Source organism: Zingiber officinale, chromosome 9B (assembly GCF_018446385.1).
Source record: "Zingiber officinale cultivar Zhangliang chromosome 9B, Zo_v1.1, whole genome shotgun sequence".
NCBI lineage: Eukaryota > Viridiplantae > Streptophyta > Magnoliopsida > Zingiberales > Zingiberaceae > Zingiber > Zingiber officinale.
In genome coordinates, this window is record NC_056003.1 from 50,288,022 (window position 1) to 50,303,814 (window position 15,793).

At 37.8% G+C, this 15,793-nt stretch overlaps 1 protein-coding gene across 1 annotated transcript; it reads right to left on the reverse strand.

Annotated features, from left to right (window-relative positions):
- Window positions 1-3,525: 3,525 nt before the first annotated feature.
- Window positions 3,526-5,656, reverse strand: LOC122023000. The gene is made up of 3 exons (XM_042581103.1): window positions 5,473-5,656; window positions 3,942-4,197; window positions 3,526-3,807 (listed from the first exon to the last, which is right to left on the reverse strand). The coding sequence occupies exons 2-3, from the start codon at window positions 4,179-4,181 to the stop codon at window positions 3,526-3,528; spliced, it is 522 nt and encodes a 173-aa protein (XP_042437037.1). The 5' UTR covers window positions 4,182-4,197; window positions 5,473-5,656.
- Window positions 5,657-15,793: the final 10,137 nt, after the last annotated feature.

Genomic DNA, 15,793 nt, shown 5'->3' on the forward strand with positions numbered 1-15,793 from the left:
CTTCTTTCTATTTTCATTGTTCTGAGCTGTATATCATTGTACTAGGCTTCTCCGCCTCCGAGAGTTTTCTCAAAGAAGGAGTTCTGCTAGTGTACTTCATTTGTGTTGGATTAGCAACCTTCCCGGTTGCGAACCAAGTAAATTCGGTAGATTCGTTTCATTTTATGCAATTTAGTTTTATTTTTCTAACAATTGTTTCTAATTAAAATCCAAATTTTTTAGAAAGGTACATTTGTAATTTCAGGCAATTCACCCCTCTCCTGCCGACCGCATGGGACCAATAATTGGTATCAAAGTGAGAACACTTCAGAAGAACTAATCACCAATCGAAGCATACAAGAAATAGTTGGACCAAGCATCTATCCACCAACATTCGAGGGGGAGTTTGTGTTTTGGAAGAAACGCATGGAAGTATTCTTCAAAACTGATTTTAATATTTTATTAATAGTTAAATATGATTTTGAAGCACCCAAGGACAAGAATGGAGAAGAACTCGAAGAACACCGCTGGACTGAAAAATAGCGTCATGAATTTGAGGCAAATGGTAAGGTCGAGTTTCATCTTCTGAATGTGCTACCTACTCAAGAACTCGGAAGAATTGACGCCTATAAATATGCAAAAGAACTTTGGAAAAAGTTCTTGCAACTCCACGAAGCACTAAGAAAAGAAGAATCTGACTCTTCAATGGACATTACTTCGTCATCCGACTCTTCGATAGACATCACCTCGTCATCAGATGAATACGAGATCGAAGAGATCACCGACACAGTACTAGTAGTTGATGCCTACCTAAAGACGAACCCACTTTCGAGGAGAGCATCGATGAAGGGGAGCTACTTGAGAAGGAATCAACAATGAAGGGGGAGCGTGGACAACGAGATCAACAAGATAAGTAAGGTACGATCTCTACCTTCTGACAAATTATACAAATTTGTTAAAATGCTTTCTAAAAATTCTTGTTAATTAAAAACAGAGAGTGATAAATTAAAAAATGGAAATATAGAATTAAAAGGAACTTTAGCAAAATCTTATCGATTAGAAGATTTTGACAAGTTAAAAATTAAAAGAATAAATTGAATTTTTTAAAAGGAATGATGTAGTCTAAATTTAAGTTCTTTTCAAAATTCAAAGTTTTGAAATTATGGTAGATTAGTTGGTATTTTAGGTATCATAAGGGTCAAATTATAAAAGTAGATAGAAAATTAATTTCTAGAAAATATTTGATTAATCTAGTAGAAAATAATTTATTTTGGGTACCAAAATCATGTTTAAATCAATAAATTAATTTCTATACATATTATAAAATTAATTTACTTGATTTATTCTTTTTAATAAAATCAATTATTTCATCAACTTACTAGTCATATTTTCTGCTTAAAATTTTATCTGTGAAAAATATAAACATTATCTACTATAAAAAAAATTCAAAATTTTTTTACCGTAATATTATTTTTTTTAACAAAAATCATAATTTTAAAATTAAAATTATTTTATAAATTTATTTTTAAAATTTTTATTTTTTATGATAAAATATCTCTCTATTAAAAGAATAAATTTTTTGACTATTAATTAATTCTCTATGAATTTATTTCAAAATAATAATTTTTAATATTAAAATTCTCAAAAAGGCAATTTTCAAAAATTTAATTTTTCTACACACACATATATATATATATATATATATATATATATATATATATATATATATACTTTCTATTTTATATACTTAGAAAAAGTTACAAGATTTTTCAAGCTTAAAATCTATTTTTAAATATATTTTTTGGAAAATTATATTTCTCCATATAAAATAATTTATTATTACTTATATGAATTATGGTTATTCATAAATTTTTTACCACTATTCACTATTCTGGATTATTGTGCTTGATAGTGAAAAAAAACTTAGAATTTTTAAAAGAATAAAATCAATTTTAAAAATTATTTTTTTAAAACTGGTTTTTAATTAGTAAAAAATTCAGATTTTTGAAAAATAATTCCTGGAATTTTTCTAAGTGTTAGTCACTGTTTATGTATCTCTTAGAATTTTTTTTTCAAATTTATTTTCAACGTTGCCCCTATTTTTAATATGATCAAAGGGAGAGAAATTGGAGGGATAAAGTTAGGACTTATTTTTAAAATATTAAGTTGAACTTAATTTCTTTATTCATGTCAATTTATTTCTGTTAAATAAATTTTTATGTTTATTTTACCCAAACTTTAACTCGGGTTAATGCACATTGAAAGTGGGGGCATTGTAAGTACCCCGGGTAAGTTTTGATATAATCAACCAGGTTAAGTTAGGTCCTATGGTATTTTGATCCTTGTGTCTAAGTGTGCAATAACTTAGGAACACAAGAAGTCGAACAGAAGATGCAGCAAACGGGAAGGATGACAAGGGAATTGAGTCAACGGGCTCGGTGCACCCGAGGGACAAGAAGTTATGGAAGAGTATATCGGTGGAGCGAGAAGGGCGCACATGACACTTTCAAGGGATAAGAAGTCGGAGTGGAAGATTGCTCGAAGAGAGAAGGCCGGAGTTGGGTTCAGGTGAGCTCAACTCTGAAAGGTTGGAGGATCACCCAAGCGACCGGAGAAGAAGCCAGCAACCAGAGAAGGCACCAGACAATCAGTGAATAGCTGACTAATTTAGGTGCCCTGACTGTTCGGGTGCCCGAACCCCTTTGGTGTCCAATGGGTGCCTCATCACAGTGGATCAACTTCGAGTCCACGTCAGTAGTGGTCTGAGCGCCCGGGAGTGGATAACTTCTTATCTCTTTGCCGTTACAAAGCGGATTAATACGACCAACTAACCGACCAACTGGGGGTGCCTGGATAGAGTCCGAGCATCCGGATCGTGCCACATCATCAAATGGTCACTTTGACTAGTGAGCCTATAAAAGGATCCCTGACACTCGAGATTTAAAACAACACTTGTATTCAAATCATTTATCTCGATTTTCATTGTTCTGAGCTGTAAATCATTGTACGAGGCTTCTCTACCTCTGAGAGTTTGCTCGAAGGAGTTCTACTAGTGCACTTCCACTACAACAAAAACCCTCATAGACATCGGTTTTCCACCGCTGTCTATTACATTTTCGACCGATGTCTATGAAGGCGATGTAAAAGGTCTGCCATTTTAGACATCGGGTTAAAACCGGTGTAGTATCACTTAACGACATCGGTTTTCGAATCGGTTATTAACCGGTGTAGTATCACTTAACGACACTGTTTCATCAACGGTGTAAAATCAATGTAATATTATATGTTAATAACACCAGTTTTGGCAGCGGTATACGATCGATGTAATATTAGTTAATGACACCGGTTTTGCAGCGGTGGAAAATCGATGTAATATCAGTATTGTTTAATGACACAAATTCGATTTCTAAAATAGTGAAAAATCGATAATATACAAACAAATCAATATCCATGTAACCAACACATAAATATTATTTTTACAACATAAAAAGATAATAGATATTGTACACATCAAGTCCGTATCCATAAATTACACAAATATTCTTCTTACATCAAGTAAGAAGCCCTTTTATTCAACTGTTCGACATCCATCTCTTTGCTTGATTTCTTCTTCCTCATGGAGGCCACCTTCTTTATCCTTTCCTTTACGTCAACTGCAGTTGCATCTGCCACTTCAGCTTCAATGTCTCCTTTCTGTTGATTTTGATCATGCTCCTCCTGTTCCTTTGATGATTTTTCTTTCTTGGATTTCTTCTTCTTTAAGATTCTGTTCTCTGAAGGAGCACCAACACTTTCTTTCTTCTCCCCTTCACTACTTTGCTCCAGTTGCTTCTTGTCTGCATAACAAGGATAAACAAATTCAACACACATTAAACAGTCGCTTCATATGTATAAAGCAACTAAAGTGAATTAAAATTTACTATCTATCAAAAATAAACTAATTATGTGAAAGAAGACATTACCAGCTGTCTCATTTTATGCAGTATTACTATCTTTATTTGCAATGCCCATTTCATGTAGAAGTGCATCCAGCTCTGCCATTTCCTTTTTCTTAAGCTACTTCTTTGACAGTTGCCTTTCAGCATCTTTGGGTGGTGCTGAAAAAGGAGCAGGTTTCTCAATGGTTGGTTCTTTCCTAATAGCCTTTGGTTCATTTTCAGGTTCCTCAACATCATCATCATCACCCATGTCAAGATCATCATCCTCACTTTCACTTTCCTAAACACAGGAAAAAAGAGAGTACTTGTTATAAATAAAATAAACTTCAATATCTGATATAAACAAACATGTAAGAAAAGAACTGACTCTCACATGTGAGAGTAAAGCAAATAGTAGATAAGAAAATGGAGTTTGAAACTGAACTCTAGAATTTTTTAAGCTGATTTTGAATTTACAAAGTGCAGGGCTTGATGTCATCTTGGAATCTTCGCAGCTGCTATTGGTGGAATTGCTGAATTAGAATAAGCTGTTAGATTACTGGATTTTGTGGTCATTAGTAAAAGAAACCAGTGAAGCAGAATCTGATTTCCTGAAATCTGAAGTGCAGGAATTCTCTGAAATGAATCTGAAGTCTGAAACTATGAAACTTTTGGCAGTTGCAATCCATGGAATCCTTGCTGAATTGATTCTGAATTGTTGAAATGCAGAAATCATTGTTGCACCTTTCAATGTTTCAATAGAAATCCGTGAAACTAAGTTCATGGTTAGTGCAATGCTTGTTCTTAGAGAATATAATCAGCAGAATGACATTGAAATGCAAGTATAGCAGTGAGGTTTTGGGCTGTATTGCAAATCAGAAAAACATTAGCTGCACATGAATTCTGAAATTGATGAAAGAAAGGGAAAAAAATAGAATCAGAAATCAGCTAAATTTCTGAATTCTTTTTGGCATTATTGCCTAACGACAAAGATTGATCCCAGCTTGAAGATCTCCTAAAAATTCAGAACCGGGACAACACAACAGCCCTTTTGCAAGTTGTGTGGTTAAAACAGTGGCACAATGAAGAGTATCAAGTAGAGAGGATAACGTGCCAAGATTCTTGGGAGGTTATCCAATTGAAGAAGAGTTTGGCTTAATCTCTTGTTTTGGCATCAACAAATGGTGTTCTTCATTTCCCTTGATAAATTCTTTCATACATCTCAAATTTGGTAACTCATCTGGTTTATTCTTCTACTACTCTCATTTATTCATTAATTCTTTTCCCTTTTGCTTGCTTCACTTAGTTCTTTGTTACTCCATTTCAATTCTTAATAAATTCTTTTGATTCATGCATGCTATGCATTTACAATGGTAGATAAGAGAAAATGAGCAAGCTTATGGTAGTGAAGTGTTGTGAGTAGCCTTTTAGTGAAACTCCATTTTTGCACAGGTTTTTAAGAGCTAGAGATGAAATATTACCTTGTATGAAAAACAATGTAAAACATATATTTAAATAGCTTAGATTTCATTGTCAACAGCTAGCCAACACATCTAAGTGCAATGTGTTCACATACCTCCTCTATGGTCTCCTCAACCTTCTTATTGTGGTGCTACTCCGATACTCCCCAAACAGCCTGGGGCGGCGCCATGGTAGCATAGTAATCGTCATCGTCGTCGTCTCCAACATTAGCCCAGGACATGGACGTCAGAGGCGCCAGGGCCCAAAACACTTGCTTCTCCTGCTCCTTCCCTTGGCTCTTGGACAAAACAAATGTGAACTAGCTAGAGACAATAAAAAGGATATGTTTACAGAGAAATAGTCATTCCAACGGAACTCCGGTGACTGGTGAGGAGGAGTTATCTTCGTTCCTTCAGGAGGAAATCTCGTCCAGGACTTCTTCCTTGGATCAAAATCTGTCTGCTTCAGCTCCCTCAACTGTGCCGAACTAGGCTTCCTGATTGTGTAGCTGAACAAAAAACATAAAATTTTTACTAAACAATAAATCACTTGGATTTTCAAGTAAATGCCAATTATTCAGCTCTTTAACCATTTACCTAATTCCTAATTGGAGGTTCAACATCAGGTCGTAGTTCTTGTGCCCTTTCAATATCGTCTGCCCTGGCTTTTTTGCCTCCGTCGTTGGCCACGCGCTGGAACTCTGTAGCCGTTTCACGGTTCCAATGAGACTTCCGCTAGCATTAGATGATTCATCCCTGCACAACAAAGACGACTCGAGGCTGTCGACAACATCGCAAGTGACATCCCCGGCCTCGGAGTTCGAATCCTAGATGCAGATTCTGGGGTAGTTCTTTTCCGTTGCCAAGCTGACCTGCTGTGGTGATCGCTAGGATCCATCGATCGACCACCCATTGGTGGACAAATGGGACATCGGTGTTGTCGAAGCCGATCTATTATCCAGATGAAAGAAGGGAGAGAAACTTCTCCTCCCAGTAGGGGTCTCTTTCCGCGATGCCACTCCGGTACGGTAATAGCCTCCTTCAAGGGCATTGGGGTCGCCGCCACTCCAGCTGTCGATGTAACAGCTACCGTCGGGACAGGTAAAAGCACCGCTGCCCTTTAGGGCGGCGCCATTCTCCCACTGACCGACGCAGTTGTTGCCGTTGGGCCAGATGAGGGTGTCGTGGCCATGGATGATGTCGATGCGCCACTCGCCCACGTACTGGTTGCCGTTTCGCCACAGGCAACTCCCATGGCCCCTTGGAGGTTGCAGCGCCACGTACCCTCGTAGTAGTCGCCGTTGGCATAGGACTTACTGCTGAAACCCTGCTTGCGGTCGGTCGCCCACTGGCCGTGGTAGGTGTCGCCATTGGCGCCGGTGAAGGTACCAACGCCATCCATCCGGCCCGATCGGAACTCGCCCTCGTAGGTGGCACCCGACGGCTAGGAGAACTTCCCCTTCCCGGAGGGCTTCCCCCTCAACCAGTCCCCCTCGTACATACATCCGTCTGCCCATAGGTACTTCCCACGCCCGTGAGGCGTGCTGCCGGCAAACCCACCGGTATACAAGTCCCCGTTGGGAAGCACCTTCTCCACGACGGCCTCCTCCTCCTCTTTAGAGGGATCGACCGCTAGGGTCACTCTCCGCCCACCACCCCCACATCGCCGTAGAGAGATCCATTGCTCCGTCTTTCAAATGGTAACTCCTAAAAGGAGGATGCGGAGGATTAGGGTTTCGTGAGAAGGCCAAAAGGAAGCGCGCTAAGAAAATCCGCCAGAATTTTGGTTCATAGACACCGGATTTTAAAAATCGCTGTTAAAATCGGTGTCTATTAACGAAAAAAAGGCGCTCATAGACATCGTCTAAAAAACCGATGTCTATGAGCGAAAATTTGCGCTCATAGACATCGGTTTTTGGAAAAACCGGTGTAAAATACTCAAAGACATCGGTTTTTGCTTAAAATCGTTGTTGTTCCACCGATGTCTATGAGGGTTTTTCTTGTAGTGTTCATTTGTCTTGGATTAGCAATCTCTCCGGTTGCAAACCAAATAAATTTGGTAGCCTCTTTTCATTTTATGTAATTTAGTTTTATTTTTCTAACAAGTATTTCTAATTAAAATCCAAAGTTCCAAGAATGGTGCATTTGTAATTTCAAGCAATTCACAATTCACCCCTCTCTTGTCGGCCGCATGGGACCAACACTAACTTGTTAGATTAAAGTCTAATATTAAGTTCTCTGGGTGAGACTAACTGAAAAGCTTTGTCTAAAGCACATGATTACACTAATAATATCCATATGACTCATCATAGTCTGCAATCTTATTCAGGGAAACTTACTTGAGGTTCTTAAAGCTACACTTAAATCAACAACAAGTTAAAAACAAATTCTGATAATTAAACATAATTCATCTCACAAAAATTATAGAATTACCTTGTTTGATAACTCACACGGAGTGAGATGAATAAAAATCAAATTAAATAAATAATCAAATAAACAAATTAAATCAATTAAACAAATAAAATAAACTAAAATAAAATCTTAAATTAAAGAAACAAATTTAACTAAACTAAAACCAAACTAAAATTAACTTAAAATTGAGTTAATTAAATCAAATTAAATGAAAACTTAATTCTAAACTTAACTAAAACTTAAAATTAATAAACAATAAAACTTACGGTAAGATTAGACCTAAAAATTACACTGAAACCTTAAAGTAAAAGAAATCATAAATTAAAATTCTTAAACAAATTAAAACATTAAAACCTGATTAAACAAACTTAACTAAATAAACTAATTAAATAATTAAACTTAACCTTTAAATTTGAAAATAAATTTAATTAAAATTATTAAAATTAATTAAATTCATATTAAGTTAATCAAATTAACTAAGTCAAAATTAAACTTAATCTCAATAAATTTTGAATTAAAACTTAAAATTTAAATACAATTAAAAAATGATTAAATTTAAACCTCAAAATTGATGGTAAAACTCAAGAAAATCAAACCTAATTTTAAAACTTAATTTAAACTAATTAAAATTATTAAAATTAAATTAGCTTGAATTTAAACAAACGTAACTTAATGATTAATTAATTGAATTGAATTAAATTAAAACTCAACTTAAATCAAATTAACAACTTAAATTTAAGATTTAAATTCAGTTAAAATTAAACTTAAATCAATTTTAAACTAAACTACTTAAAATTATAAATCTTGAACTAATTGTAAATTCCTACTTTATGTATTGGAATTTTGTTGGTACGAGAAACATCCGACGATCGAACCTGAGTTTTCATAATGGCAAAGGGTTCAAAGTTAAAGTTATTTATGGTCTAATATGTTTGAATGAGTTTGCAGGAAAGTGCTAAGTGTACTTAGGTAAAGTCCTAGCTGTGGTTAGGCAAGTAGAAAACCCTAAGGGGTGGTAACCCTAGTTCCTAGGGGGTGGTAACCCTAGGCGAAAAGTCTTGGTGGGTCGAGGGCTTCGGGCAAAAACCCTAGAGTCGCGGACTCTAGCTGGAAAGTCCTGGTGTCGGGAACCGGGTGGAAGACTGGACGAGTCGTGAAATGAACGTCCAGCAGAAAGTCTTGGAGCCTCAAGCGCTGAGCAAAAGTCCAGTCAGTCTGGAGGATAGGTCTTGCAACAGGTAAACTCTCCTGAGTGGAGTAGGTGAGGGAGCGTTCCCCGGTGAGAGAATAGTAGGCATCAGTTCAACCTAGGGTTTCCGGATGGAAATCCGAAGTCAGAACCGGACAGTTCGGTGACTGTCAAATATTTATCTTAATCTTATTTTATTAGGCTAAACTCTGTTTTGTAGGATATGTTTTGTATTTTGGGCTAACACATCTTGCAGGGAGTGAAAAAATCTTAAAGCCTCGGATAAACAATACCCGAGGCGCCCTCCATGGAGCTTGGAGGTGCCTCATATAACGATCGCCTTTCTGAAACCCTCTTAGGACACGGACACTACTCTTTTCATACCTTCTAAGGACATTGTTATTTGCACATCGCTCGATTCAGAAATCTAGTCCGAACTTGTTTTGACTGTTAAACCATGGTTTGGAGCGAAGCAGAGCTGAGAGGTACTCTATAGTTGTGAAGGGGTCTGGACCGTGTGACCCGAACCAGCCCTGTGGCCCTACCCGTGAAGGGGCATGCTATGGTCGTGTGGTGATGACCAGCCGTGTGGCCTTACCAAACCCAAGTTTGGGCACGACCATGTGCACCACACGACCGTGTAAGGCCTTCCCTACTGGAGCAGGGCACGACCGTGTGGCTTCCACACGACCGTGTCATCTGGTAGTGAGGAAGAGGGGCACGACCGTGTGTCTCACACGGCCATGTCACCTCGGCTGTGACGAAGGGGTACACGACCGTGTCATCTTACCCGAGAAGAAGAGGTGCATGACCGTGTGCTTCACACGCCCGTGTCGCCTTGACCGAGACCAAAAGTGATGCGCGACCATGTGAAGCCACACGACCATGTCACTATGGCCGACAGGAAGAGGCGTGCGGCCGTGTGAAACTACACGGCGCGTGGCACCCTGGCCGAGAAGGAGCTAGTGATGGCCGTGTGAATCCACATGGCCATGTCACCCAGGCTGAGAGAGGGTAGGTGATGGCCATGTGAATCTACACGGTCGTGTCACGGGCCGTGCAAGAGTCACACACATCACTATAAAGGAGGTTGGTTCTCCCCTTTGTACTCCCTCTTGGCTTACCATTCTCTCCCATTTCTTTAGGAAGAGTCTTTGACATGATAATTACTAACAAACTGTCAATTTCATCATACACAACTCTTAATAGCATTTTTATACTAAGTGAAATAAGACAATAGGTCCATTAGTACCAAAATCTAACATATTCCATGCACTAGCAAGTTCCAACATCACTTCCCACTGTTCCGTCACACACACCAGCAAACTTTGCTCCTGCTGCGCCTCCTTACTCGAGCTTTCCTTTATCTTTATCTGCAGTATAAGGAAAAGTAATCTATAAGCTAATGCTTAGTAAGTACCATCTACTCACAAAACAATGCATTCAAAGAGTACATATTTTTCAAACTGCTTACGGAAACCAAAACATGAAATTAACAATCATTTATGCTAAAATACATAACTCGGAAATATGTATATGTCATGCATTTTAAAATCAGTTTATCATGCAAAATATCCACTTAACCTATGCAATGAAACATAAAACTTGCTATGCTATATAGATCAAACTCTGCACTCTCTAACTCTAGGTTCTTAACTTAATAATGTTTTCACATTAACAAATCAATGAGCTTTGAAAACTTTATCTTACATACTAGTGAACATAATAATCACTTGTTTTAGGCCTAGCATTGTACCACTTTACGCGCATCCTTAATAAAGTCCGAGGTAGCTAATCCCGAACTTATTAAGGTACTACTAGGCGATCTAGGGGCCTAGGGGCGATCTAGGAGCCCACCCATGGACCTTGTGTCTAGTACATGCCATCTTAAAGTAAAATACTTTCTTTTTTTAATACTTCTTTCTTATACTTGCACTACCTTGTCATTTCAACAAACACCTTGTGTGCACTTAATCCCTCATACTTATAGGGAAGCACCTTGGGGCACTTGATTATGCTTCTTAGTCCCAAAACTTAATGGGAAGCAAATCAAATACTCTAAACATGCTCTTAATCCCAAAACTTTAGAGGGAATCTTACAATCATAACATCTATCTCCTTTAACATACATAAAACATATCATGGCATGATTCTTCTTTTAACTTGCATAGATAAATACTACAACATGCATCGACGAAGCAACTTATACCGCAGGTGAGAAGTACTTACATCCTTTCGCTAAATCTTACTAGTATAAGATGTAGGGAAGACAATCTTCTCTTGCCCTCCCTAATTCCCAAGACACCTTCCTGCACGTTCTACTTCCTTGGGAGAGAGCCTCCCCTTAGATTCTTCCCTTGAAAAGCTTAAAGATGTGAAGCCCTAGGTTTCTTGGCCGAAACTTGAAAGGAGGAAGGAGAGATTTTGGCTAGAGAGGAGAAGAGGAAGATGAAAAGCTAGGTTTTCATCTCTTCTTTTTCCTTTTATACTAGGTGGAAGTTGAAGCATCTTTTCACAAAAAATCTACTTATAATCAATTGTTTCCTATTTCCAATGTGATGCTTTACCACCACCCTAATGGCAACTTCAACTAATCTTAAATAAAAGGTCTTGGGTTCAATTCTAGCCCAAGGCTATTTATAAATCTATTTTTTTTATTTCTTTTATTGTCTCCTATTTATTTTTGTTCTTTTGACATAGAGGAAATTTATGGTATTACAATTCCCCATACCTTATAAAAAGTTCGTCCTCGAACTTAGAACAATTGTGGATATTTCTGTCTTATATCATCCTCGCGTTCCCATGTTGCTTCTTCATACTGTTGAATTTGCCACAACACTTTTACTAATGGTATCTCTTTGTTTCTCAGTTTCTTAACTTCTCGATCTATTATCTGAATATGTCAACTTTCATAACTGAGATCCTCTTGAACTTGTACCGTCTGTGGTTCAATCACTTGGTTTGCATCGGGAACATGCTTCTTCAGCATTGAGACATGAAATACATTATGAACAGCTGACATTTCCTGAGGTAGTTCCAACTCATAAGCTACCTTGCCAACTCTTTTAGTGATCAAGTATGGCCCCACATATCGTGGACTCAACTTTCCTTTCTTCCCAAACTGCATTACTCCTTTCATAGGAGCTACTTTGAGGAATACTGAATCCCCAACCTCAAATTCTAGCGGTCTACGACGCACATCCGCATAGCTCTTCTGCCGGCTTTGAGTAGTTTCTATTCTCTTGCGAATGTTCTGAATAACTTTGGTGGTGTCTTCGATAAGGTTTGTCTGGAATCCCATTTCTTTCTTTTCACCACCTTCATACCAACAAATAGGAGATCTACATCTCCTCCCATATAGATCCTAATAGGGTGCCCTTCCGATAGTAGCTTGATAGCTATTATTGTATGCGAATTCTGCTAAGCATAGGTATCAACACCAGCTCCCCTTGAAATCTAAGGCACAAGCCCGTAGCATATCCTCCAAAATTTGGTTCACCCGTTCTGTTTACCCGTCAGTTTGATCATGAAATGCAGTGTTGAATCGTAACTTAGTGCCAAGAGCTCTCTGAACACACTCCCAGAAGTGTGAAGTAAAATGACCATCTCTATCAGAAATTATGATTTTGGGAACTCCATGCAATCTGATAACCTCTTTCACATACAATTGTGCTAACTGCTCAATAGAGTAGGATGCTCTGATTGCTAGGAAATGAGCAGATTTGGTCAATCTATCTACTATTACTCAGATAGCATCATAACCGTTCGTAGTTCTGGGTAATCCTACTATAAAATCCATAGATATATCCTCCCACTTCCACTCTGGGATCTGGAGAGGCTGCAGAACTCCGCCTGGTCTCTGATGTTCTGCTTTAACCCATTGACACGTCAAACAAGTACTGATGTATCTAGCAATATCTCCCTTCATTCCAGACTACCAGAAGCGTTCCTTTAAATCTTGGTACATCTTGGTAGAACCATGATGCATTGTATAGGTTGTTCTACGGGCTTCATCTAGAATTTTCTTTCGCAGTTCTTCTTGATTAGGGGCACAAAGATGATTACCATAATATAGCATCCCACGATCTGATATTCGAAACTCCCCATTTTCTCCTTCTTGTATTCCTTGCTTGATCTTCTGAATATTAGGATCTTCATCCTGCCCTTTTTGTATATCATCAAGCAAGGTTGACACTAGTGTCAAAGTGGAGAGCTGCCTAGTAATAATTTCTAGCCCAAAATTTATTACTTCCTTCCGTAGGGGTTGGGATATGGCAGATAAGGACAATAAAGTTGTGCAAGATTTTCTACTTAGCGTATCTGCTACCTTGTTCGCCTTCCCTGGATGGTAGAGGATTTCATAATCATAGTCTTTGACTAACTCAAGCCATCTCCGTTGTCTCATGTTTAGGTATTTCTGAGTGAAGAAATACTTCAGACTCTGGTGATCTGTGTAAATCTTGCACTGAGTTCCATATAAGTAATGCCTCCAGACTTTCAGAGCGAAGATTACTGCTGCTAACTCGAGGTCTTGCGTGGGATAGTTCTTCTCATAATCTTTGAGTTGTCTCGAGGCGTAGGCAATGACTCTGCCATTCTGCATCAGTATAGCTCTGAGTCCCATTTTAGAAGCATCGCTATACATATCAAAGCTCTCTCCATTTTCTGAAAGAGTCAGGATTGGAGCACTGGTCAGTCTCCTTTTTAGTTCAATGAAACTCTTCTCACAATCTCCTGTCCACTCAAATTTTCTATTCTTTCTAGTAAGTGCTGTCAATGGAGAGGCAATCCTTCAGAAGTTCTCAACAAATTTCCTATAATAGCCTTCTAATCCAAGGAAACTTCTGATTTCACTGACATTCTTGGGTCTATTCCAGTTACTCACAGCTTCTATTTTAGTCAGGTCTACCATGACCCCATCCTTGGAAATAATGTGACTTAGGAAGTGTTGGTTGGTCCTAGGAAGATCGTACCGGTTCCACTGTATAAAAATTTTGTACAAGTGTCAAACCTTTCCTAAATAACCTATTGTGTTCTTTAGAAGTTAAATTAGGAATCGCAAACGGAACTTAACATTATTGATTCCAAATTTAACTTATATGTTCTTAATGGTTTAGATTTGGATCGCAAGCGAAACTTAACACTATTGATCCAAATCAACCTATTTTATAAATTCAATTAAATATTAATTTCTAAAATTGGCTTCCAAGACTGCATGGCGAGGCACATGACCTTCTTGGGTATGGGAGCATCCACCACCGCCTAGACAAAGCCTTTTAAAGAAAGCTAATATTTAAATTCTTTATATAACTCTAGGTTTAACCAAAAGAAACAATCGAATCACAAATTTAAAATATAAAAAAAGCACAAACTCGAATAACAAATTCGAAAAACTAGAATCTAATGCCTCTTGTGTTTGAAATTCATACAAAGAAAAATAACTAGCATGATGTGGAAAATAATTACTAGTTTTACCTTTTCTTTGTATGCTAATAACCTCGAGATCTTTTGCCATATTCCTCGCCTCACCTTGGATGTCGTGTGGGCGATGATCTTCCAAGATGAACACCACCCAAAGCCTTCTTCTTCCTTCTCTAAAATCCGGCCACCACCACAAGAGAACAAAAGAGAGCAAGGGGAAAAGAAGAGGGAGAGGGCCGGCCACAAGAGGGAGCACCAACTTGAGAATTAGAATTATTTTCTCATGAGGCCTCCCCTCCCCTTCTTTTATATTACTTGCCCAAGGCAAATAAGGAAAGACTTTTTACAAAAATTAAAATCTTCCTCTTGTTTTTCCTTTTTCCTTTTTATTTTTCCTTTTCTTTCCTCTTGATTGATTCAATCATCAATCATGAATTGATTGGCCGGCCCCTTGCTTGGGCACCAAGCAAGGGTGGCCGACCACATCATCAAAGAGAAAATAATTTTTATAAAATTTTATAAAAGAAGAAATCCTTTTATAAAATTTTATAAGCTCTCTTTCCTATTGTGGATGTTAAAAAAGGAAAGTTTTAAAAATTAAAACCAAATTTTAAAATTTAAAACTTCTCTTTTAAAATTTCTCTTTTTAACAAAAATAGAAAGTTTCAAATTTAAAACTTATCTTCCTTTTTTCTAAAAACCATGAGGATGATTAAAAAAAAGGAAAGTTTTTAAACTTTAAACTTTCTTTAAAACCATGTGGCCTAATTCAAATAAGGAAAGTTTTTAATTTTAAAATCTCTCTTTTAAAACTTGTAGATTTCTACAAAGAGAAGATTTTAAAAATTAAAAAACATCCCTTAACTTTGAATTATGTGGATGGCCCCTTTGCACAAAGTAAAAGCCGGCCACCTTGAAGGAATTTATGGTCGGCCCCTTGGCTTAGTCACCATGCCTTGGGCCGACCCTTCTTGGACACCAAGATAGGCTTTCATTGGATGGACTTGAGGCTTTAATGAAGCTGCGCCAGGTTATCTACTGATACAATCTTGGCGATGACAACTTCTCCTCGCTTAACAATCTACATATTTACTCGCATTATGAGCTTGTGGTTCCTTTGAGTTTGCAACTGCACCGCTATTATCACAATAAATTGTGATGATTTTGGGAAAACTAGAAATCACATCTAAGTCCATTAGGAAGTTTCTGAGCCATACAGCTTCTTTGGCTGCCTCAGAGGCTGCCATATACTCAGCTTCCATGGTTGAGTCTGATACGCATTTCTTCTTAACACTCCTCCATGCAATAGCTCCACCTCATAAAGTAAACAGATAGCCTGATGTAGACTTACTGTTGTCCCTATCTGATTCGAAGTCTGAATCCGTGTAACCCACAGGGAGCAAATCGTCTGCTTG